This window comes from Ostrinia furnacalis, unplaced genomic scaffold, assembly GCF_004193835.3.
Source record: "Ostrinia furnacalis isolate ACB-3 unplaced genomic scaffold, ASM419383v2 OfSCF3220, whole genome shotgun sequence".
Taxonomy (NCBI): domain Eukaryota; kingdom Metazoa; phylum Arthropoda; class Insecta; order Lepidoptera; family Crambidae; genus Ostrinia; species Ostrinia furnacalis.
Window position 1 is genome coordinate 222,452 of NW_021133459.1, and position 23,486 is coordinate 245,937.

The following is a 23,486-nucleotide window of genomic DNA, read 5'->3' on the forward strand; positions in this document are numbered from 1 at the left end:
AATTTTTAGAGGGCCATGCTCATGCAATAGAGACTAAAATAATGACCTTATGTACTTAACGTCATTACAATACTAACCTTCATTGGATTCGGGCAATACATACTACCAAATAGAAATTTACCACAAACCATGTCTAATATCATCCAAATCACATAATAATCGACTGAAACTTGTCCAGACATATCCAGCTGGGATGAAACGACCCCCGTGCCAAGCACAAGCCAAGAAAGTGAGCCCAAGAAGAGCGTGGCCAAGATCTGCGGACAGAACATATGCCTGGATGATTCTATATTGAAACGGTATGTTTTTGCAACTCACGAAGGCGAGTGAGCGTTACGGCCGGTTCACACATGTCTCCGTTTTACTGTTCCGTTTTATCGTGTACGTTTTTTTTCGTCGATGGCGTATGTAGTTGTATGAGCGTCTTCACACATGACACAGTATTCTGTATACAGTAATACATACATACATCGACGAAAAAAAAACGTACACGATAAAACGGAACAGTAAAACGGAGACATGTGTGAACCGGCCGTTACTTGTGTGTTTGCGTGTACATGCAGTTAACGATAGAGTAATGTCTGTCAAAACTTTTGAAAAACAACTAGTGCTTAAACAAGTTTTCATTGCATACAAACCTTGTCTTGACAAATGGTTTTCAGCATTACAGTATGTTTTGGTGTAAATAAATAATTTAATTTTGAATTGATTTTACCAGGAACGTAGACACAACGGACAGCGACGAGGAATTCTTCAGCGAGTTGGACCGCGCTACCGGATCAGTTGAAAGGCTACACATAGACAACAACTACAAGCAGACTGTCATGGTTGCTGACGAAGTGGCTACGGCTGCTGAGAACCAACCGTAAGTTTGCTGACCATTGCAGATTACAGCCACTATAGTCTGATCTGCGAGCACGTAGAATTTTGTCCAATGACCCCAAGCTACCCATCCTTATCGCTCGCACGTAATTATGTTGCTGTCGCACTCGCAAACTCACTGCGGGCGCCCGTCGCACAGTCGCGACAGCAATATAATTACGCGCGAGCGATAAGGATGGGTAGTTGGGGTCATTGGACAAAATTCTACGAGTTCACAGACCGGGCTTTAATAGACTTAGCCAAAGAGCCAAAGACTCCCAAGGAGCTTAGCTTTCTGCACTTCTATAACAGCTACAAGGTCGCTGACGAGGTGGCTACGGCTGCTGACAACCAGGGGTAAGTTTGCTGACCATTACAGCGAGTTGGATCGAGTCAGCGGGTCAGTTGAGAGGCTACACATAGACAACAACTACAAGCAGACGGTGGTGGTTACTGACGAGATGGCTACAACTGCTGACAACCAGAGGTAAGTTTGCTGACCATTGCAGATTACACGAAACTGACTAAATGATCTGAACTGAGCCATCTCAACATCTCTTTTAATACCTCCTAAGTCTGGCACTTCGATAACAGCTATAGACTGGAGGATACCGTCCGGTTTTATAGTATAAAAAAGTACACTTATCAACATCGTATCGCCTTTTGCCGCGAGGCGAGGCGTTTACGTTACGGTACGGAGTTTCATACAGATACTATTGACCGCCTCGAGTTGATACGGTTACGATCCCTTTCCGGGTTGATAATTATGCCTCGTCCTTTATACACCCACCCCCTAAACCAGTGGACTAATTTTAACAATAGTGACTTATTGTAAATGTGACTGACAAATAGTGACTGAGTTTCTTGCGCTGCTTCTTCTCAGCACTGGCCCACATTTTTGTCCTGGTTTAGTTGTAGGTTTAAAAGCTATGTTAGGATGTGTAAAAAGCGCATTTAAAGCCAATATACTAATAATAGTAATTTTATCGTTTCCTCTGTGCTATCATCCACCATTTTTATTTCCAGCGACTGTCAAGCAACCAACATCACTGTCATCCAAGTGTCAAACAAGCCACCCCACACCGCCATACCAGTCCTCGGCCCAGAAACTGACATTTTCGACTTCAACTTCACTCAAAACCCAGAAAACAACACCGAAACGTCATTCGTGAACATTGTCAACACTGAAGTCAACGTCAACTCTGAAAACGGCTACGGGACCGTATTCACGGACGACTACGGCCATTTGAGTTTGACAACAACTGTCAACTTGACAGATGTCAATGACAGCAGCACAGACAAAAATGGCGTCTACGAACGACTGTGTTTAGCGTCGACGTCGAACGAAGCGGTGACGAAATTGAAAAAGCTAGATCGAGTAAGGAAATCATCGTTGCCCAATTTAGAAACGTCTAATTGTGACACGACGTACGAATATTTATACCCTAGTCAAAATCAAAATCAAAATACAAATACAGCTGTGACAGTGAACGGTGAAACGCAGAATCAGAATGGGAGGGTAGAAGTGAATTCTACGCAAAATGGGAGGGTAGAAGTAAATTCTGACTCTAACGGGAGGGTAGAAGTGAATTCTAATGTAGATAGGAGCCAAAATGCCGTGACGGTGGCGGGAAATGTGAGCTTTAATACGAGGGCAGCAAGGTCGAATGTGGAACGGTCGCACAGTCAAAACGCGTACGATTCGCCAAGGAGGGACAGTGTGAGACGAGTGAATAATTTAAGTCCGAAGAGAGAAGGGAGCAATGGTAAGTTATAATACACTCGACATCAAATAAATCGCACCTCCCGCGACAAGCACTTTCAAACGTATGCATCCCCACTTCACACCAATATTGGTACCATTCAAAATCCTAGTTCTAAACTTCATTTCATTAAAGGAAAGGTTTTTACCCCAAAAATGTGTCTTTAGAAGGATCCAGAGTCACTTCTTCAAAAAATAGGCTATTACGCTTGAGCCAACTTTTATGGCTATAAAACTGTTAAGTTGGGATTAATCGGTATCCATCTGTTATAGAGGACACGTGTGATCATTATTTGGTTTTATAATCATAAAATTTGGTCTAATTGATCCCAGAGGTGAGCCCAAAGTGAGGTCTCTTTTCAAGTCACATTTATGGTATATGTTAATCATTTATTTAGAAATTAAATGTGTTTTTCTTTAAGGATATTTATTGGGCTTTCAAATAACACCAATATTGTTGGGGCATCATGATTGTGTCAGAAGAAAATCTTTAAAGTTCGCGTCGCAGAAGGTGCGGTTTATTTGATGTTGAGTGTAGGTTTAGCGATTAACATACTCAGTGCTTGAGGTATGGGAGGGGTGACATTGACATATGACGTAACAGAGCATTCAAATCTGAAGCACATTTGAAGTCTCGCTGACGTTTGACGTTACAAAAACACTTCTCGTGTCGCTCCCATACCTCTGACTGAGTTAAAAGCTTGATCTATAGTACTTTATAGTTTTGAAATAAAATAATAAGGATTATTGCAAAGAGAGTGAGAGAAAACAAGTGACAGCACATAATTTTTAATTTTAATTATTTCTCCAAACTCTGGCTTAAATTGTCATTTAGTATGGTAATATCATTTTATTCCAATGTTCATCCTAGTTGTAACTTTTTATTAAGAGGTTTATAATTTCTACGTCAAGAAACTAAAGTCCGGTCGCCGAGCAGATAGAATTTCGTACAATGATCCCAACCTCGCACACTCACTGCGGCCGCCTGTCGTAGCCGCGACAGCAATATAGTTACGCGCGAGCGACAAGGATGGGTAGCTTGGGGTCATTGGACGAGATTCTATCTGCTCGGCGACCGGACTTTATAGCAGAATATGTCGAACCTCTTCATCGTAAGATCTACAGTAACCATAATTATTTGCAATAATTATTATTATTATTTGAAAGTGACCTAAATGAACTGATGATATTTTTATCTCTCTAGACAGAGACAACTCGGAGGCAGCCAAACCAATATGGCGGCGCGGGTTGACAGAACTGTCACTGTTGACACGCCTGCGCTCGCTAGCAAGAAAGAACAGTCCACCGCCTCATGACAGGTTAGTGAAGCTTGATTTTAGACCTTATAGCGAAGATGTGAAGTCCAAAATCCGACGAGACAGGATATAAAGTGCTCAGCTCAATTAAAGGCGTGTGTGATTTTGGACTTTAAGTAAATGTGTTAGAGTTCAAAATCTATTGGGGTTAGTCATTATGTAGATTAAACATTTTTTTTTACAAAAAACTATTTTGTTGTCACACTATTTTGAAGTATGTTGCTATGTATTAATGTCAACTATGAAGCAAATATGGCGGCGCGGGTTGACAGAACTGTCACTGTTGATGCGTTTACGCTCGCTATAGTCTGGTCCGTGAGCACGTAGAATTTTGTCCAATGACCCCAAGCTACCCATCCCTATCGCTCGCGCGTTATTATGTTGCTGTCGCGCTCGCACACCCACTGCGGGTGCCCGTCGCACAGTCGCGACAGCAATATAATTACGCGCGAGCGATAAGGATGGGTAGCTTGGGGTCATTGGACAAAATTCTACGTGCTCACGGACCGGGCTTTAATTGTATTTGAATGTTGTTGTGTTTTTGATGTGAGGCTCGTGCAGGGTCTCGTAAATGATACACATAAATAGACACCAGTTATATATTGTCACTTTGAGTACGGTTTGGTTACACAGGATTTGATAAAACGTATACATTTGAATAAAATACCGGAGCGCTCTGTGGCGCGTGTCGAGTTGGACCGAAACAGACAGTTCGCTCAGTGGCGACCTCTATTGGCATAATTTAGTACGACAATACTAGTATGCAAACGGTGTTTGCTTAAATAAAATATTTGTATTTGTAACTAGGTAGTCTATGCCTAGTTTTAACTGTAAAACTCAAATGTCTCTGGTGCCCGCAGGAGCGGCGCGGCGCCGACGAAGGTGGTGCGGCGCTCGCGGCCCGAAGCGAGACCCGACGCCGCGCGACGGAGAAGCAGCTCGCTTAGCAACGGTAAATATATCTATTAGAGATGAAACGGATAGTTGTTTGACCGGATACCGGATATCCGGCCAGCTGCGAGGCCGGATAGCCGGATATCCGGCGGCCGGATAGTTGGCCCATTGTCTCGTTGCATGTCGTGACGAGTTTAGCGCCGCACAGGTGCTTCGAACGCGATCAGTGGGTCTATTAGAAGACTATATTAGTCACACTTTTCGAAAATCGAATTAGTTCGAATAGAATGTCAGATTTTGCCACTTGTCTAGGGGGCAGATCAATTCGGGCGATTTCGGTTGCTATCGTGAGTGTGTGATTGAAAAGTGAAAATTAAATTAGTTTACTTGCTGCATAATCTGACTGAACTGCATCATGACATCAGACCATTAGTGAAAATAAGATCGCCTATTTTATTTGGCAATATTTCGACCTAACATATATTTACTATTTATGTATTCGTCATTAGAGTGAATAGCCCAGAAAAAGAAATTAGTTTTTTTAAAGGCTTTAAATAAAAGCCGTCATTATTATAAGCCATTTTATTTATGTTTACCTCAAAGATTAATGTATTTCATTTTATTAATAGGAAATTGTCGTAGTTTTTTAATATCCGGTATCCGGCCGGATAGTGAGTTACTATCCGGTATCCGGCCGGATAGTAAATTTAGGCCGGATATCCGGCCTACCGGATAGTTACCGGATATCCGTTTCATCTCTAATATCTATCATCAATTTTAATCTTTCGCGTTGCATTTGAATTAATTTAAACAGGTAGTTAAAAAGGTAGAAGAAATAATATGGGGGTAGAATTACATGATTCTACTCACCATACAGATCGCTCACTCGACACTCCAGTCAGCCTGTGACCACGGCTGGTGCAACCCGGTCGAATTTTTTTATTTTTTTTATAAAAAGATTATTAAAAAAATTCAGGCAAACAAGTAATATTTCAATATTTCCTAGCCGCGTATCGCGTTACAACTTATTCGTTCGCCACAGAAAACGACGTCCACTGCTGGACAAACTAACAGTCGATTTACGTAATAAATGAGTATTTATTTCTTTTCTGTAAGTATGTTATATAGAACCCTTCAGGTTATGCAATGTTTCAACCAAATTGTGAACAAATAGCAGTCGGCGTCAATTAACTTGTATAGTTATTGTCATACTAATTGTCGCCTTTAATTCTTAAAACAGCGCTTTTATGCGAATTAGACCATATTTTTTTGTTATGCACCGTATGATATCCTGTTTTTTCAATGTTGCTTACTACATACAGGGTGGAAACGTTAAGTGATCTCACTCGATAATTTCTAAACTATACAAGATATTGAAAACCTGGTTACTGATCCTGAAAGTGCTTCAAGAGTTCTTTTAAACGGTACCAATAATAGGTTACAGAATAAACTGGATCTATCTGAAAATTCAATGTTTCCAGCTTCCATACTAAATGTATGCCAGACACACAATATTAGAAGTGTAATTTTTGTATTTAATAATAAGTCAGAAGTTGGATGGGTGACCGGAAGTTAAGCAACCTTGAGGATAGTCAAAAGTTGGATGGGTGACCGAAAGTTAAGCAACCTTGAGGATGGTCAAAAGTTGGATGGGTGACCGAAAGTTAAGCGACCTTGATAATTGTCAAAAGTTGGATGGGTGACCGAAAGTTAAGCAACCTTGAGGATTGTTAAAAGTGGGATGGGTGACCGGTAGATCCAAGTTAAGCAACCTAAGGAGTGGCCATAAGTTGGATGGGTGACCGCAACATAGAACTCCCAACAGTTACCAACAGATGGCGCTGTTACTACTCCTCTATGGCAGACTCCACCGCGCGTACAATCCTGCATCGCGGTGACGAAGTTTTTTACCCTGCCCAGTATATATAGACAAACCAAGCTGGTGACAATTGGACCAAAAGACACTGCTGTAGTAAGAAACTATAGGCGCCATTGAATTAAGTAAGATTATGTGACCTTGTAAATAAATTAGATGGATGAGTAGTAGTCAAGCGACCGCCAGCGTGTCACAAGCCAGCTGTGAATCAAGCGGCGTCCCTCGAAGTTAAGCAACTTAAAGAGTGGGCCATAAGTTGGATGGGTGGACCGCATTTAAGCGACCTTGGTAGGTTAGTAAGTTCTAGTCAATAGTTGGATGGGTGACCAAAAGACACTCTGTTGTGGTAAGAAACTACAAGCGTTATAGAATTAAGTAAGATTATGAGTGCCCTTAGTGTCTCCATAAGTTAGAAGGGTGGGTCGAAGTCAAGCGACCGCCAGCGTGTCACAAGTCAGTTATGAGGGTAGTAGTCAAGCGACCATGGTAATTAGTCAAGCGACTAATGGTAAGTAGTCACCGTGGTAAGTAGTCTAGCGACCGTGGTAAGTAGTCAAGCGACCGTGGTAAGTAGTCTAGCGACCGCCAGCGTATGTCACAAACTAGCTATGTGTGTAGTAGTGAAGCGACCGCCAGCGCCACGCGCCAGCTGCGCCCGCTCCCAGGGCAAAGCCAGCCGCCGACGCCGCTGGTGCCGCTCCGGGTGCGCCAGGCGCGCCTGCTGGCGGCCGAGCAGCGCGCGTGCGCCGCCGTCGCCGCCGCCGCGCCGCACCACGCGCCGCCCGTGCTGGCCCAGCACAACGACCAGCTGTGGTGAGTACAGTTAGGGTTAGTCATGAATCTAGGATCAAGCTACCTTGAGGATGGACAAAAGTTGGATGGGTGACCGGAAGTTGTAACCTTGACAGTGGTCAAGAGTTGGATGGGTGACCGGAAGTTAAGCGACTTTGAGCATGGTCAAGAGTTGGATGGGTGACCGGAAGTTAGTCTGGTCAAAAGATGGATGGGTGACCGGTAGATCAAAGTTAAGCAACCTTAGGACTGTTCAAAAGTAGGATGGGTGACCGAAAGTTGAAAATTAAGACACCTCGAAACGGCCCAGGGTCTTGGGTAAGCTACTTTGATAAAGGTCAAAAGTTGGATGGGTGACCGCAAGTTGTAAGTTAAGCAACCTTGGGAGTGTTTAAAAGTAGGATGGGTGACCGAGAATCAAGCAACCTTGAAGATGGTCAAAAATTCGATGGGTGACCAGTAGAGGCAGTAGATCGAAGTTAAGCAACTTAAGGAGTGGCCATAAGTTGGATGGGTGACCAGCTAAGCAACCTTTGGTAAGGACATAAATTGGATGGGTGACCGCATTTAAGCGACCTTGGTAAGTTGTTCTGGCAGATCGAGGTTAAGCATCCTTGAGTGTAGTCAATAGTTGGATGGGTGACCGAAATACACTGCTGTGGTAAGAAACTAGTATATGTAAATAAATTAGATGGATGAGTAGTAGTGAAGCGACCGCCAGCGCCACGCGCCAGCTGCGCCCGCTCCCAGGGCAAAGCCAGCCGCCGACGCCGCTGGTGCCGCTCCGGGTGCGCCAGGCGCGCCTGCTGGCGGCCGAGCAGCGCGCGTGCGCCGCCGTCGCCGCCGCCGCGCCGCACCACGCGCCGCCCGTGCTGGCCCAGCACAACGACCAGCTGTGGTGAGTGGAGTTAGGGTAAAGTACCTTGGGAGTGGTCAAAAGTTGGATGGGTGACCGGTTATCAAGCAAGCTTGAAGATGGTCAAAAGTTAGATGGGTGACCGCATGTTAAACGACCTTGGGGTGGTCAAAATTTCGATGGGTGACCGCATTTAAGTGACTATGGAAAGTAGTCAAGCGACCGTGGTAAGTAGTGAAGCGACCGTGGTAAGTAGTGAAGCGACCGTGGTAAGTAGTCAAACGACCGTGGAAAGTAGTCAAGCGACCGTGGTAAGTAGTCAAGCGACCGTGGTAAGTAGTCAAGCGACCGTGGTAAGTAGTCAAGCGACCGTGGTAAGTAGTGAAGCGACCGTGGTAAGTAGTCAAGCGACCGTGGTAAGTAGTGAAGCGACCGTGGTAAGTAGTGAAGCGACCGTCAGTGTGTCACAAACTAACTATGAGGATAGTAGTCTAGCGACCTCCAGAGCGCGTCACAAGCCAGCTATGTGTGTAGTAGTGAAGCGACCGCCAGCGCCACAAGCCAGCTATGTGTGTAGTAGTGAAGCGACCGCCAGCGCCACGCGCCAGCTGCGCCCGCTCCCAGGGCAAAGCCAGCCGCCGACGCCGCTGGTGCCGCTCCGGGTGCGCCAGGCGCGCCTGCTGGCGGCCGAGCAGCGCGCGTGCGCCGCCGTCGCCGCCGCCGCGCCGCACCACGCGCCGCCCGTGCTGGCCCAGCACAACGACCAGCTGTGGTGAGTGGAGTTAGGGTAAAGTACCTTGGGAGTGGTCAGAAGTTGGATGGGTGACCAGAAGTTAGTCTGGTCAAAAGTTGGATGGGTGACCGGAAGTTGTAACCTTGACAGTGGTCAAAAGTATGATGGGTGACCGGAAGTTAAGTGACTTTGAAGATGGTCAAAAGTTCGATGGGTGACCGAAAGTTAAGCGACCTTGATAATTGTCAGAAGTTGGATGGGTGACCGGAAGTTGTAACCTTGACAGTGGTCAAAAGTTGGATGGGTGACCGGAAGTTAAGTGACTTTGAGGATGGTCAAAAGTTCGATGGGTGACCGAAAGTTAAGCGACCTTGATAATTGTCAGAAGTTGGATGGGTGACCGAAAGTTAAGCAACCTTGAGGATGGTCAAAAGTTGGATGGGTGACCGAAAGTTAAGCAACCTTGAGGATGGTCAAAAGTTGGATGGGTGACCGAGAATCAAGCAACCTTGGAAATGGCCATAAATTGGATGGGTGACCGCAACATAGAACTCCCAACAGTCACCAACAGATGGCGCTGTTACTACTCCACTATGGCAGACTCCACCGCGCGTACGATCCTGCATCGCGGTGACGAAGTTTTTTACCCTGCCCAGTATATATAGACCGTCAGAATCAGTATCATCATTAATTTGCTTTAAATGTGGTACAGAAGATGGATACAGCGCTGTTCTGTTAGCTTGGTCGCCATAAGTTACTGGGCGGGTGTAGTAGCGCGTCCCAAGCCAGCTGTGTAGCTGTGAGTCAAGCGCCGGCACTTAAGCGACCACGGTAAGTAGTCAAGCGACCGTGGTAAGTTGTCAAGCGACCGTGGTAAGTAGTGAAGCGACCGTCAGTGTGTCACAAACTAACTATGAGGATAGTAGTCTAGCGACCTCCAGAGCGTGTCACAAATCAACTATGAGGGTAGTAGTGAAGCGACCGCCAGCGCCACGCGCCAGCTGCGCCCGCTCCCAGGGCAAAGCCAGCCGCCGACGCCGCTGGTGCCGCTCCGGGTGCGCCAGGCGCGCCTGCTGGCGGCCGAGCAGCGCGCGTGCGCCGCCGTCGCCGCCGCCGCGCCGCACCACGCGCCGCCCGTGCTGGCCCAGCACAACGACCAGCTGTGGTGAGTACAGTTAGGGTAAAGTACCTTGGGAGTGGTCAAAAGTTGGATGGGTGACCGGAAGTTGTAACCTTGACAGTGGTCAAGAGTTGGATGGGTGACCGGAAGTTAAGCGACATTGAGGATGGACAAAAGTTGGATGGGTGACCGAAAGTTTGGTCAAAAGTTGGATGGGTGACCGGAAGTTAAGCGACCTTGATAATTGTCAGAAGTTGGATTAGTGACCGGAAATTGTAACCTTGACAGTGGTCAAGAGTTGGATGGGTGACCGAAAGTTAAGCTACTTTGAGAGTGGTCAAAAGTTGGATGGGTGACCGGAAGTTGTAACCTTGACAGTGGTCAAGAGTTGGATGGGTGACCGGAAGTTGTAACCTTGACAGTGGTCAAGAGTTGGATGGGTGACCGGAAGTTGTAACCTTGACAGTGGTCAAAAGTTGGATTAGTGACCGGAAATTGTAACCTTGACAGTGGTCAAGAGTTGGATGGGTGACCGGAAGTTGTAACCTTGACAGTGGTCAAGAGTTGGATAGGTGACCGGTAGATCAAAGTTAAGCAACCTTGGGAGGAATCAAAAGTAGGATGGGTGACCGAAAGTTGGAAACTTAAGCAACCTTGAAACGACTTAGGGATCTAGGATTGAGCTACTTTGATAAAGGTCAAAAGTTTGATGGGTGACCGCAAGTTGGAAGTTAAGCATCCCTGGGTGTGGTCAGTAATTGGATGGGTGACCGAGAATCAAGCAACCTTGACAGTGGTCAAGAGTTAGATGGGTGACCGGTAGATCGAAGTTAAGCAACCTAAGGAGTGGCCATAAGTTGGATGGGTGACCGCAACATAGAACTCCCAACAGTCGCCAACAGATGGCGCTGTTACTACTCCACTATGGCTGGCAGACTCCACCGCGCGTACAATCCTGCATCGCGGTGACGAAGTTTTTTACCCTGCCCAGTATATATAGACAAACCAAGCTGGTGACAATTGGCCCCTATCCGTCCCCCGGACCGGCCTAAGCCGAGGTCCGAGCCTACCGTGGCGCCCTCAGGCCGCGTCCGTAGTCCCCTCGATCGGGCCCACTAGAGTGAGCCCGCCGTAGGCTGGACTTTGGTCCAACACCGCGGTGGGCAACCCTCTAGTTGGGTTCGCCACTGATCGGGCGCCTTATGCGCTCGATACGGCCCGATCGCGAACGTCGGTCTGGGACCGACGCGGACGAGCCTGGGCTTCGCTTCGCGAAGCCCACACTCGGCCTCGTCGGCACGCGCACCGACGATCGCCAAACGGCTAGAGTACCTTCTGTACTCGCCACTCTGCCCGGTGAAGCTGGAAAAGCTCCTCAAGCTACCAGTGCGCGTCCCTTCAAAAAAAAAAAAAAAAGTGACAATTGGACCAAAAGACACTGCTGTAGTAAGAAACTATAGGCGCTATATAAACTATATAAGTAAGATTATGTGACCTTGTAAATAAATTAGATGAATGAGTAGTAGTCAAGCGACCGTGGTTAGGTAGTGAAGCGACAGCCAGCGTGTCACAAGCCAGCTGTGAATCAAGCGGCGTCCCTCGGAGTTAAGCAACTTAAAGAGTGGCCATAAGTTGGATGGGTGACCGTACTTAAGCGACCATGGTAAGTAGTCAAGCGACCGTGGTAAGTAGTCAAGCGACCGTGGTAAGTAGTCAAGCGACCGTGGTAAGTAGTCAAGCGACCGTGGGAAGTAGTCAAGCGACCGTGGGAAGTAGTCAAGCGACCGTGGTAAGTAGTCAAGCGACCGTGGGAAATAGTCAAGCGACCGTGGGAAGTAGTCAAGCGACCGTGGGAAGTAGTCAAGCGACCGTGGGAAATAGTCAAGCGACCGTGGTAAGTAGTCAAGCGACCGTGGTAAGTAGTCAAGCGACCGTGAGAGAGCGTCATAAGTCAGTTATGAGGGTAGTAGTTAAGCGACCAGCGTGTCACAAGCCAGCTGTGAGTCAAGCGGCGTCCCTCGGAGTTAAGCAACTTAAGGAGTGGTCATAAAGTTGGATGGGTGACCAAAAGACACTTCTGTTTTAAGAAAGTAGGCTCTATGAAATTAAGTAAGATTATGTGATCTTAGTGTCTCCATAAGTTAGATGGGTGGGTCGAAGTCAAGCGACCGCCAGCGCGTCACAAGCCAGCTGTGTAGCTTAGAGTCAACCAGGCGTCCCTTAAGGAGTGGTCAGAAGTTGGATGGGTGATCGCACTTAAGCAATGCAGTTCTCTTTCTTTTCAAAAATAAAGGAATGTTTACCTTCAGTAAAATGTTTTATCTACAGTTTTAAGAGCACTTTCCCTCCAGGTGGCATTACAAAATTCCACCCTGTATGTAGTATATCCGTTAAGCTAGCACCCATAACACAAGCATACAGGGTGTTAGGTAAATGGGTATATGAGCCGACACTAGCCCATGTTAACATGGTCATATAAATGGTATGGTGAAGTCAGAAAATTGATATCTTCATTCTAATAATTTTAATTTTCATACAAATCGGATTTTATAAAATTTATTTTGTATTCAAATTTAAAAAAATAAAATGATGATATCAAATTTCTGACTTCACCATACTATTTATATGACCATGTTAACATGGGCTAGTGTCGGCTCATATGCCCATTTACCTAACACCCTGTATAAGCGCTGTGTGAAATTGTCTAAAGATATTTATTTTTGTCCCCAGGATAGCGTGGTGGGCGGTGGGCGGTTCCCGCTGCAGTGGGCGGGCGGGCGACCGCCTGGCAGCCATCAGAGGCACGCAACCGCGCGACTTGCAGCACGCTAGACAACTGTTTAAGACCTCGCCCACGCCTATCGTGAGTGTCCGTGCTTTTAAGCGACTTTGTGATAAATATTGGCAGGTAAAGCTCGGTCTGTGAGCACGTAGAATTTTGTCCAATGACCCCAAGCTACCCATCCTTATCGCTCGCGCGTAATTATATTGCTGTCGCGACTGTGCGACGGGCGCCCGCAGTGAGTGTGCGAGCGCGATAGCAACATAATTACACGCGAGCGATAAGGATGGGTTGCTTGGGGTCATTGTAAATTCTACGTGCTCACGGACCAGACTATAGTTGCTAATTGGTCATAAGATAGGCCCTTTAATTGATATTTATTGTCCGTGGTGCATAATCTTTTCTTGAAGGTTTTAAACCTTTGTCACCTGTCATCCGCTTTGCAATGGAGGGAAGTCGAACCTTCATTTCGAACTCCTATGTTCTTCTGTTTAATTTCGTTGCGGGTCCAATGACAGTTTAACTTTCCCCCGGGACAAACTTGTCCTACACTCCCCACGCTGGCCAGACGGGTTGGGGAGGCCTGATAATTTGAAATCAACCACTCCTATAATAAAATAGGTGTCATATTTTCTTTCGTTGTTTTATAAAATAGCTTTTTGACCATGTTTTTTTCTTACAGGTCGACATATTATTTCACCGGGTGCCCCTAGCCAAAATCTACGTGCTAACCAAGAAAGATCGCGAGAGTATAGGTAAATAAATACCATAATATGTAACTCAGTCAGTGCCTGAGGCAGCGCGGCACGGGAGGGTGTTTTTGTAACGTCAAACGTCAGCGAGATAGACCTATAACCTTAACAGAATGTTTATTAAGTTCTTACTATAATATAATATTTTGAATCTTATTGTTATGATTATTAAGTTGAATATTAACAACACCGCGTCTTCAAATATTTACTAACATATTTTGAACTTTAATCCGACGTTAAAAGGTTTAAAATCTTTACCCTGCACTCGGGTATAAAAATAGACAGTAAGGTTGAGAGTTGCACCAACTTCAACAATGACCGGTGTTTTTTGTATGGAGTTTGACAGATTTTTGACGTTGGTCAAAGTTAAAGTAAGATGGTACAACTCAGCCTAAGGCCCGGTTTTTTGATTCGTAGTTAAAATAACCAATGGGTTCGGTCCCCGCCGCCGGTCGACTATATTGGTGAGCTCACTCGTGACACAAGCATATTTAGCTTAGTACGAGGGGCTAACGGGAGTATTAGTAATTTGTGTAATAACAAATTACTAATAATCTTTAAAAAAAAATTGACAGATGTCAAATAAAGTGACAAGTGGTTAAATATCAGAAAAAATGTTTTTCTAACAATGGTTAGCTTGACTTTTAGTAAATTTTTTAACTATTTGTTCACATTTTGTTATTATTTAACCATTAGTAGCAAAATTTAACAATTATTTATTTTAACTAAGAATCAAAAAACTGGGCCTAAGTGTAACATACTTACTGAAATCTGAAAATCTATCGCCACCATCGCGCGTTCATTATCAACTTGTTTAGAAATCTTTGCCAATATATTTTGGACTTTACTACAATAACAATATAGTTTATTCAGCACATAGGCCCTTTCCAGGGCATTTATACACGTCCCAAATATACATAACTTGCCCTACCACCACTTAGGGACAACATATGGGCTGTAGCTGAGAAGAAGTGGCGGAAGAAACTCAGTCAAAATCAATGACTTTCTTTAAGTAAAAAATATGCCAACGTATTTTAAACTCTATCGCAATGACACAAGGTTCAAAATCAATTTCTCCATTTCCAGGAATAAAACTAGACGTCGAATGTAACATAGTATCGGTCGAGGACCAATCGCCGGCGGCGCGAGCCGCAATACCGCCGCCCGGGAAATGGGCCGTCACCGAGGTCAACAACCGACCTATCAACTTAATCAAGGTCAGTTGAGGTCGATGACCTTAGTAATGGAAAAAAGTTAAATAAGTTTGTTAAAAAAAATTAAGCAAGGTAAACCGAGGTCAACAACCGACCTATTAACCTGATCAAGGTCAGTAGAGGTCGATGACCTTAGAGCAGTTTTTTTAACCTTTTTCATGACACGACCTAGTATGAAAAAATATTTTGCGCGCCCCCGACTGTTAGCTTTCTATTTCATGCATTTTTTAAGTTACAAAGATGTTGTAGGGACCGAATTTTTCAATCCATACAACATTTATGCATTTGCATAATTCGTCGCTTGCCTCTGTAACTGACGTATCTGACATTTTTTTCGAAACTCGAGTTATCTACACCATCTTAATCAATTTCGAAAGACGAATCGAACTGTCTAATCGCCTGAAAATTTTGCAAAATGTCAGTTACGTCAGTTAGAGAGGCAGCGACGAATTAGGTCAAATCAAATCAGTTTCTTTGCGTAAAAAGTGGTCTACAAGTTCTTACAATATTAAGATGTCCGCACAGTCCACCAGAAACCGGTCTCGGTCTCTATCTTTAAAACTTTATTGTTCTTTACTGAGGTAGTTTTTACGACCTCTCGCGACCCCCCTGTAGAGGCTTCGCGACCCCCCTGTAGAGGCTTCGCGACCCCCCTGTAGAGGCTTGGCGACCCCCTGGGGGGTCGTGACCCACAGGTGGAAAAATACTGCCTTAGAGTAAACCAACCGAGGTCATTGACCTTAGTTATGAAAAAAAAAGTTAAATAAGCTTATTGTCTAATAAGGCAATATAAAAAACTTATTGAAACTAGGGTGGGTAACCAAGGGAATTACAGTTAGTAATTATTAAAGGTTAATGATCTTTTACCAACTGAGGTCATTTTCAGTCCTATCAACCTGATCAATCAGTGTAGGGCAATGACCTTATAAAAAAATGGATACCAAATGACTGATCAGGGAAGTGGGCTGGAAATTATTCTCAAATTAAGAGAGTCAATATCAGAATCTCAATATTTGAATCTGGTCGTAAATTAAGGTCAGTGACCTTACCATATGAACAAGGTGAACCGAGGTCTTTGCCTTGTTAGACAAGGTGTTCCATCCAAGTAAAGATAAACTTGAAAAAGAGAACCCGAGGTCAATGCTTCATCTACCTGCTAAAAAGCAAAGGTCAACGACCTTTTTATAGCTTGTGAAACCTTGTAGTCTAAAGTCAATGACTCCATAAACCAAATAAAAATAAAAGGTCAACGATCTTGCCACACTCTTATTATTAAAATTTTTGCTATATTTATAACAAAACTAGCGGCCGCCCGCGACTTCGTATGCGTGGATCCCGTTTTACCCTTAGGGGTGGACTTTCGTAAAATCCTTTCTTAGCGGATGCCTACGTCATAACATCTATCTGCATGCCAAATTTTAGCCTGATCCGTCCAGTGGTAAGGGTTGATAGAACATAATTTTGTACATGAACGCCCAGTGAAGGCGTTGCAAAACTTAAAAATAACATTTGGTTTGGGCTGTGCGTTGATAGATCATTATGTCAGTCAGTCAGACGCCTTTGAATTATATACAGGGTGGAAACGATAAGTGATCTCACTCGATTATTTCTAAACTATACAAGTTATCGAAAAACTGGTTACTGATCCTGAAAGTGCTTCACGAGCTCTATCAAATGATACCAATAAGAGATAAACTGGAACTATCTGAAAATTCAATGTTTCCAGCTTCCATACTAAATGTTTAGAAATAATCGTGTGAGATCACTTATCGTTTCCACCCTGTATATTTAGATAAAGTTAATTTTACCTTGATTTATACTTCACAGGGTGGCGACGAAGAAATGAACAGACTATGTATGCACGGAACCGAAGTATCTGTGCTCATACAACCGTCGGCTCTAGTCAAGAAACTTCGCGCCGCCATCAAGGCAAACAAGCACCTATTGTCTATGAGGTAAAGTTCATATTCGCTCGCTGTATTCCGAGTCAGGTGAATGAGCTAGAATTCGGGATAGTGGTCGAGGAAAGTACATCACTGTGTAAAGAATATAATAGTGTAAATTGAAAGCAGAGTAGGTTTTTACAAAATTGAACTTTGATTTAAGTATACACAACATTGTTTTTAGTTAAAAAATGTTTAATAGGTGACTATACTCATAAAAAAAATACTTAAAAAGGAATAAATCGAAATAAAAACATTTTGCTGTCCTATACTATGTTAACAGTTAAATAAAAGTATGTGAAGACAACAGTTTGCCTTTGTTTTTTATAAGAAGAGCAAATGTTAAAAGGCACTAAAAATACTATTATCTAAGCTAAAAAATAGCAGTGTATGAAACAAAAATGCAATGCTAAAATTTGTAATACTCGTTCTACTTCATTATATTTTGCTCTTTAAAAAAATATTTATTTCATAAATTATTGAAAATCGATTTGTAAAGAAAAAAATATTTTCCAAATCTAAATAGTAGTTGGTAAGAATTTTAGATGAATTTTACACACACACATGTAAATTTTTAGCGTAATTTTATAGTACATTTTTGCAATAATACTAATAATAGTGTGACAAGATTTTTTTAAAGTATTTGCTAGAAAATGGTATGTGAAAATATTTTGGATCGAAAAATTTTGTCATTTTGAGGGACTTTTTAAATCCACGGTTTTGTGGAAAAATATTTAATAATTAAGAATACTAATATACATCCATAATATTCCAATCCAAAATTTCTGACTTAAGTACCTATGCGAACATCAGGCCTCCCCAACCCGTCTGACCAGCGTGGGGAGTGTAGGACAAATCCTCCATTTGCCTCTGGTACATTAGAGGGTAAGGGATAATAGAAATCTTTGTACTGGCTTTCTAAACTTTCCTTCTAGTTACTTCAATGTATTTTTACCTTTATTTCTTCTTATCATGGTTGATAAACATGGAACCGTCCATATTTTAGAAGTTTCCAATAATTCCAAAATTCCAATTGTTCTGTACTTTTTACTAGTACAGAATTAACATCTATATGTACACACGGCCACACTGTTAACTATCCATTTCGGTTTTTGCTCTCGCTCTAATCAAATGGTGATTCTTTGCGATAGAACGAGATGACATGACTGGCAATGGGCAGTTAACACTGTTGCCGATGGTTCGTACTATTGCATTTTATAAGCAGCTATATGAAATTAACTATAGAAATAAATATGCTTTAGAAGTTTTTCACAGAGCATCTAATCTAAACTTGTACAATGGGTGCCAGATACTAAGGTCAAGTCGCCTATTTGCGTCCATACGATAGACTGTATTAAAACAGTGGAGATAACCCTACCAACACACCAACAAAAGAATTTATGTATTCCTGGATGTAAGACAGGTGACACTATAGTATTTTTCACCTTTTTTAAGAAATCAGTTGTTTGTTTGCAAATAGGTAGGTGGACGTTAACAGGCGACATTACCTTAACTTCTTTTTTTGTAAATTTTATCTTTGTAATATTACAACTGGTTGACCAATCAGCAGCTATCAAACTAAGGCAGACAACAATATCAGATACTTTTAGTGTTTAAACTTCAATTTTTGTCATAATGCGCATATTTTATTTATTATTTTACTATACAATCTACTTCTCGCTATATTATATTCAGCTTGTGTTCTTATATGTAACTCAGAGCAATCTCCATTGTGATAATAATGAATAATAATTATTAATAAGTAATAATAATAATATGTGTGTCAGTCATATTTTTGACACGGTTATTTTAAATTATTGTAAGATTTTTTGTTCATTGATTTAACAGTTTTTTTTTTCGCTTTCCTGAATTCTGAGAAGCTCAAGCATCACAGACTTGAGTTTCAAGTTTGAGTCGAATTTTGAGCACTCAAAAAATGAAAGAAAATTAATCTATCAATTTCTATTCTATTAATTTTTAGTGCATATCTTATTTACGTTCATCTCATTTTTGTAATCATTTCATTGAATGGCATTTTATTAAGTATGTTACCGATTCTGAAACATAAATTTGAATAAACATTTTTTTAAATACATCACGAAACAACATCTTATACAGGGTGTTAGGTAAATGGGTATATGAGCCGACACTAGCCCATGTTAACATGTGCATATAAATGGTATGGTGGGCATATAAATGGTGAAGTCAGAAAATTGATATCTTCATTTTAATTATTTTAATTTTCATACAAATCGGATTTTATAAAATTTATTTTATAAAAAAATAAAATGATGATATCAAATTTCTGACTTCACCATACCATTTATATGCCCATGTTAACATGGGCTAGTGTCGGCTCATATACCCATTTACCTAACACCCTGTAGATTTTGTACAGGCACAGAATTTATGAAGGGTGTTAATTGACAATTTTTAGCCCACTATTTTTCAGTTACTTAAAAACAGATTTTCAAGAACTTTTAGGTCTCAAATCTGTTGTCCTTGAGAAGTTAGTACCTTAGAATTATTGGTCGACTAACTATAGGTCCAGCTCTTAACTCAGTGCTTGAAGTATGGTAGCGGCACGGGAGGGTGTTTTTGAGACGTCAACGTCACCCCTCCCGTGCCACTTCCATACCGTAGGCACTGAGTTAAGGGATGCTTGCTTAAGTGAAGCAGCAAATCGAACGCACAACGTTGAATAGAGTGATTGGTTCGTGTGTCACCCTGTGCATCCACGCGCACTGTGAGACCTCATAGTAATGTTTGTGAATACGGGCGTTAGCTACTTCCTTTTTTAGAGCCTCATAAAATGAATTCTAGTCGGGTTTTTTAAAACTTTTTTTTATGAAATAATGACCCTATTATGTTTCAGAATCGTATTTATTTAATGGATCTCCAAATTGTATAATTTATAGTATTTATTGGCGATTTTATTTACTCTTTAGTTTTAAGTGAATTGTGATCGAACATCATGGACTATACATACCAGGAAGCACATATCCTTGAAACTTGTGATTTGTACTGTAAGTCTACAAATAAATGATGACACATTGTGATTTCATTTTTTATTATGTCTCCCATACTTTTACTATTATAAGATTTATTTTGCGACAATTTTCAAAATTGTAATTTTTCCAAATTCATAAATAGGGTAAGGGATAATTTTGAGCCATTTTTTTTTTCAGTTTATATTTTAAAATATAAAATTATAATGAAAATGAAAGAATGATGAATGATTTAAATTGGCACAAATTATGGAACTCACCGAGATATGCGCTAGATCTTTAATAACAAAACTTCGTTAGATTGCAATAGGTACGAAAAAATGGTTTATTAGTAAAAAGAAAGAATGTTATAAATAAATAGAAACCCAATTTAAGTATGAATAAAAATATTTATTTTACATAAAGTGCTATGTTACAATTTGCAGACGCGTCTTTGAGACATGATTATAATAGTATAAAAACCGCACAGTATACAGGGTGGAATTTTGTAATGCCACCTGGAGGGAAAGTACTCTCAATACTGTAGATAGAAAATTTTACTCAAAGAAAACATTCCTTTATTTTTGAAAACAAAGAGAACTGCATTCAAAGATTTTTGAAGATACAAAGATACCACACAATTTTCTGTAAATAATTAAAATAATTAAAGATTTCATGGTTTTCCTTTCATTTTGTTAGAGAGATTTCATCCATAAACTTAACTCTAACGATCGATGCAATAAAAATACATGGTGTAATTTTTAACAAATTTTCGTTGGTTCGATTCCCGGGTGTAGCATACAAATTTTTGGAAATCTTTGAATGCAGTTCTATTTCTTTTCAAAAATAAAGGAATGTTTTCTTTGAGTAAAATTTTCTATCTACAGTATTAAGAGTACTTTCCCTCCAGGTGGCATTACAAAATTCCACCCTGTATAACGTTATGTATACAGATCGCATCAAGCTTTCTTCAGCGTCAAATAGTTCGTGACACCCAAAGTGGCCAAAAAATTTACATCACCTTATTCAAATTGTAACAAAGACGTGTTGCGAACTTTTTGGCCACTTTGGGTCCTAAATGCGCTAATTATCAAATTCGCAAATAGTCAAGCGGTCGCAATCTGCCAAATTCGCAAAATGTTAAATGCGCAAATTCGCAAAATGTCAAGTTTTAAAAATGATAGTTTTTTTTTAATATGAAACCATAAAACCGTAATATAAAGACATTTTTAAAACGTGACATTTTGCGAATTTGGCAGATTGCGACCGCTTGACAATTGGCGCATAAAGGCTTTGGGTGTCACGAACTGTTAATTGACGCTGACTGTACATAAGATGCTAGTGGCTTGATGTGCTGTTCATAGTACAATCACAAGCAGTACTTTCTAATGGTTTTATTTCGTTCCATCGACTGTACCACGAGAGAATTTTGTCCGTATTCACAAACGATGCTTGCTTAAGTGAAGTTCCCTCGTGATTAAGTGGTAAGGTAGTTGTACTTTTTTCGACTCTATGGTTCTGGGTTTGCATTCTAGATTTCTAGGTAAGAAAAAAACGGGTAAATTAATAACATTTGTTTCTAACTGGATTAGGACAGTGTAGTCTTGTTAACGAATCGAATAACTAAAATTAATTTCAGATTTAATAATTACAAAAAATCTCGCAGTTAAATCGATGGAACGAAATAATTACATCAAAGACAACTTTTTTTCAACAATCTTCTAAGTAGTCTATGATTAGGAATTAAAAATATAGTCCAGTTTCTTCATTCGAGTAAATAAATGACTGTGATGTCACTTTCGCGATGCCTATGTAATAAATAATACACATAATTCATATTAGCCTATTTATAATTAAACCCTTTCTTTAAAAATAAACAAAAGTGTGATAACACAAATGTTTAAAAATCTGGGCTCATCTTTGCATTACTCATGGCTCATACAAACTTCATAATTAGCAATTTAAATTAATAAGTACATAATCTTGATTAAAAATATAGCTGTCATTTTCATGGTTAGATAAAAAATAGCCAAGAAGTAACAAACTCCAGTATATTTTACATTATTTCGTAATTTTTTGTAAACAAAAAAACATTCTTAACTACAGCGCTTTCCAGTTGGCGCCACTGTAGATAACGGTCCTGTAGGACTATCGCATTCGCATTTACTGGGTTGATGCCACAAGCAAATTTGGTCCTTCTCGATTAAAAAAATCATTAAACTTTTTCTCGACATTAAGCTAAAATAAAAGCAAAAAAACTATTTTAAATTGTGATAAAATTAAGATCATTCAAACTTACTATAAACAAGTTATACGTTAACAACCAAAACCATACAAGCATTATGTATAGGTACCTTAAGTACATCGATAAAATCGCAAAAAAACGACGGTGACGTAACTTGGCGACTTGTATGCCACGTGACTTAGCGATTAAATGTCGAATGTTACATTGTCGAACAGGTAAATTAAAAATATTTACCCACCACACCCTAGCCATACCACATTTTAATTTAACCATTTATCTCAGTTAACATCTCACTTAATCTATAAAATGTCATATTTTACTAGTTAATTTCCTTCTGAAATTATTCTACTGCTCAAAAATATGCTTGAATAGGATAATATCGCCTATTCGCTTCCAAACGACAGGCTACTCTTTAAAAACAGTAGAAAATAACCATACCAACACACAAAAAACCTTATAAAGATGAATTTTTACTTTTTTTGAGAGTGATTTGTCACTTGGACGCTAACAGCCGACACGACCCTATTTTAACCAACCACAATTTAAACAATTCAAAATACTAGCAATAGAATAATCCTCAAGGACGGTAACTAGTAAAATATAACTCAGTATAAATCTATAATAATATTATTTAGTGGAATAACTATTTTTAGTATTTTGTTATAAGGCATATTGTTGTTCAAAAAATGGCACTGTTACCCCAATTGACTATAAAGCTTTAATTAATTTCACTTATACATGTATCTATTAAAGAAAAATACTATAGTCCGGTCGCCGAGTAAATAGAATTTCGTCCAATGACCCCAAGCTACCCATCCTTATCCCTCGCGCGTAATAATACTGCTGTCGCGACTCACGACTGTGCGACGAACGGCCGCTGTGAGTGTGCGTGCGCGACAGCAATATAATTACGCGCGAGCGATAAGGATGGGTAGCTTGGGGTCATTGGACGAAATTCTATCTGCTCGGCGACCGGAATTTAGAGACTGGAATTTACTGCCTGCTAGTGTTGTAAGAAACTCGAGTTATAATGCGAACAGGGACTGGTATTCGCTGCCTCAAGGCGAGAGTGAATAGACACTTGCAGGGCAGATATGTACCATCCTAGACTGCATCTCACTTAACATCAGGTGGGATTGCAGTCCAATACCTGCTTTGTTCTCTATAAAAAAATGGCTCATGAGAATACAAAACATTACCTACATATTTGACGTCGGGTAAATAGTTGCCTTCTAGCTACCGCGATATTTGTAAGAATTTTATCAATCTATTGGTGAAAACAATATGAAAATCCGTCCAGCGGTTTTTTAATTCATCGTAAACAGACAGACAATACAGAGGACACATGTATTG

At 41.2% G+C, this 23,486-nt stretch overlaps 1 protein-coding gene across 1 annotated transcript in view; it reads left to right on the forward strand.

The window, feature by feature from the left end:
* LOC114357544 (uncharacterized) overlaps window positions 1-18,484 on the forward strand; it is a 33,642-nt gene extending 15,158 nt beyond the window's left edge. Inside the window, exons 6-15 of the mRNA XM_028311225.1 lie at window positions 179-299; window positions 719-865; window positions 1,888-2,627; window positions 3,828-3,942; window positions 4,800-4,891; window positions 7,375-7,522; window positions 12,941-13,073; window positions 13,675-13,747; window positions 14,831-14,961; window positions 16,786-18,484. Of these exons, the coding sequence (XP_028167026.1) occupies window positions 179-299; window positions 719-865; window positions 1,888-2,627; window positions 3,828-3,942; window positions 4,800-4,891; window positions 7,375-7,522; window positions 12,941-13,073; window positions 13,675-13,747; window positions 14,831-14,961; window positions 16,786-16,917 (1,832 nt within the window). The 3' untranslated portion in view covers window positions 16,918-18,484. The remainder of the gene's footprint in view (window positions 1-178; window positions 300-718; window positions 866-1,887; window positions 2,628-3,827; window positions 3,943-4,799; window positions 4,892-7,374; window positions 7,523-12,940; window positions 13,074-13,674; window positions 13,748-14,830; window positions 14,962-16,785) is intronic.
* The last annotated feature ends 5,002 nt before the right edge of the window (window positions 18,485-23,486 follow it).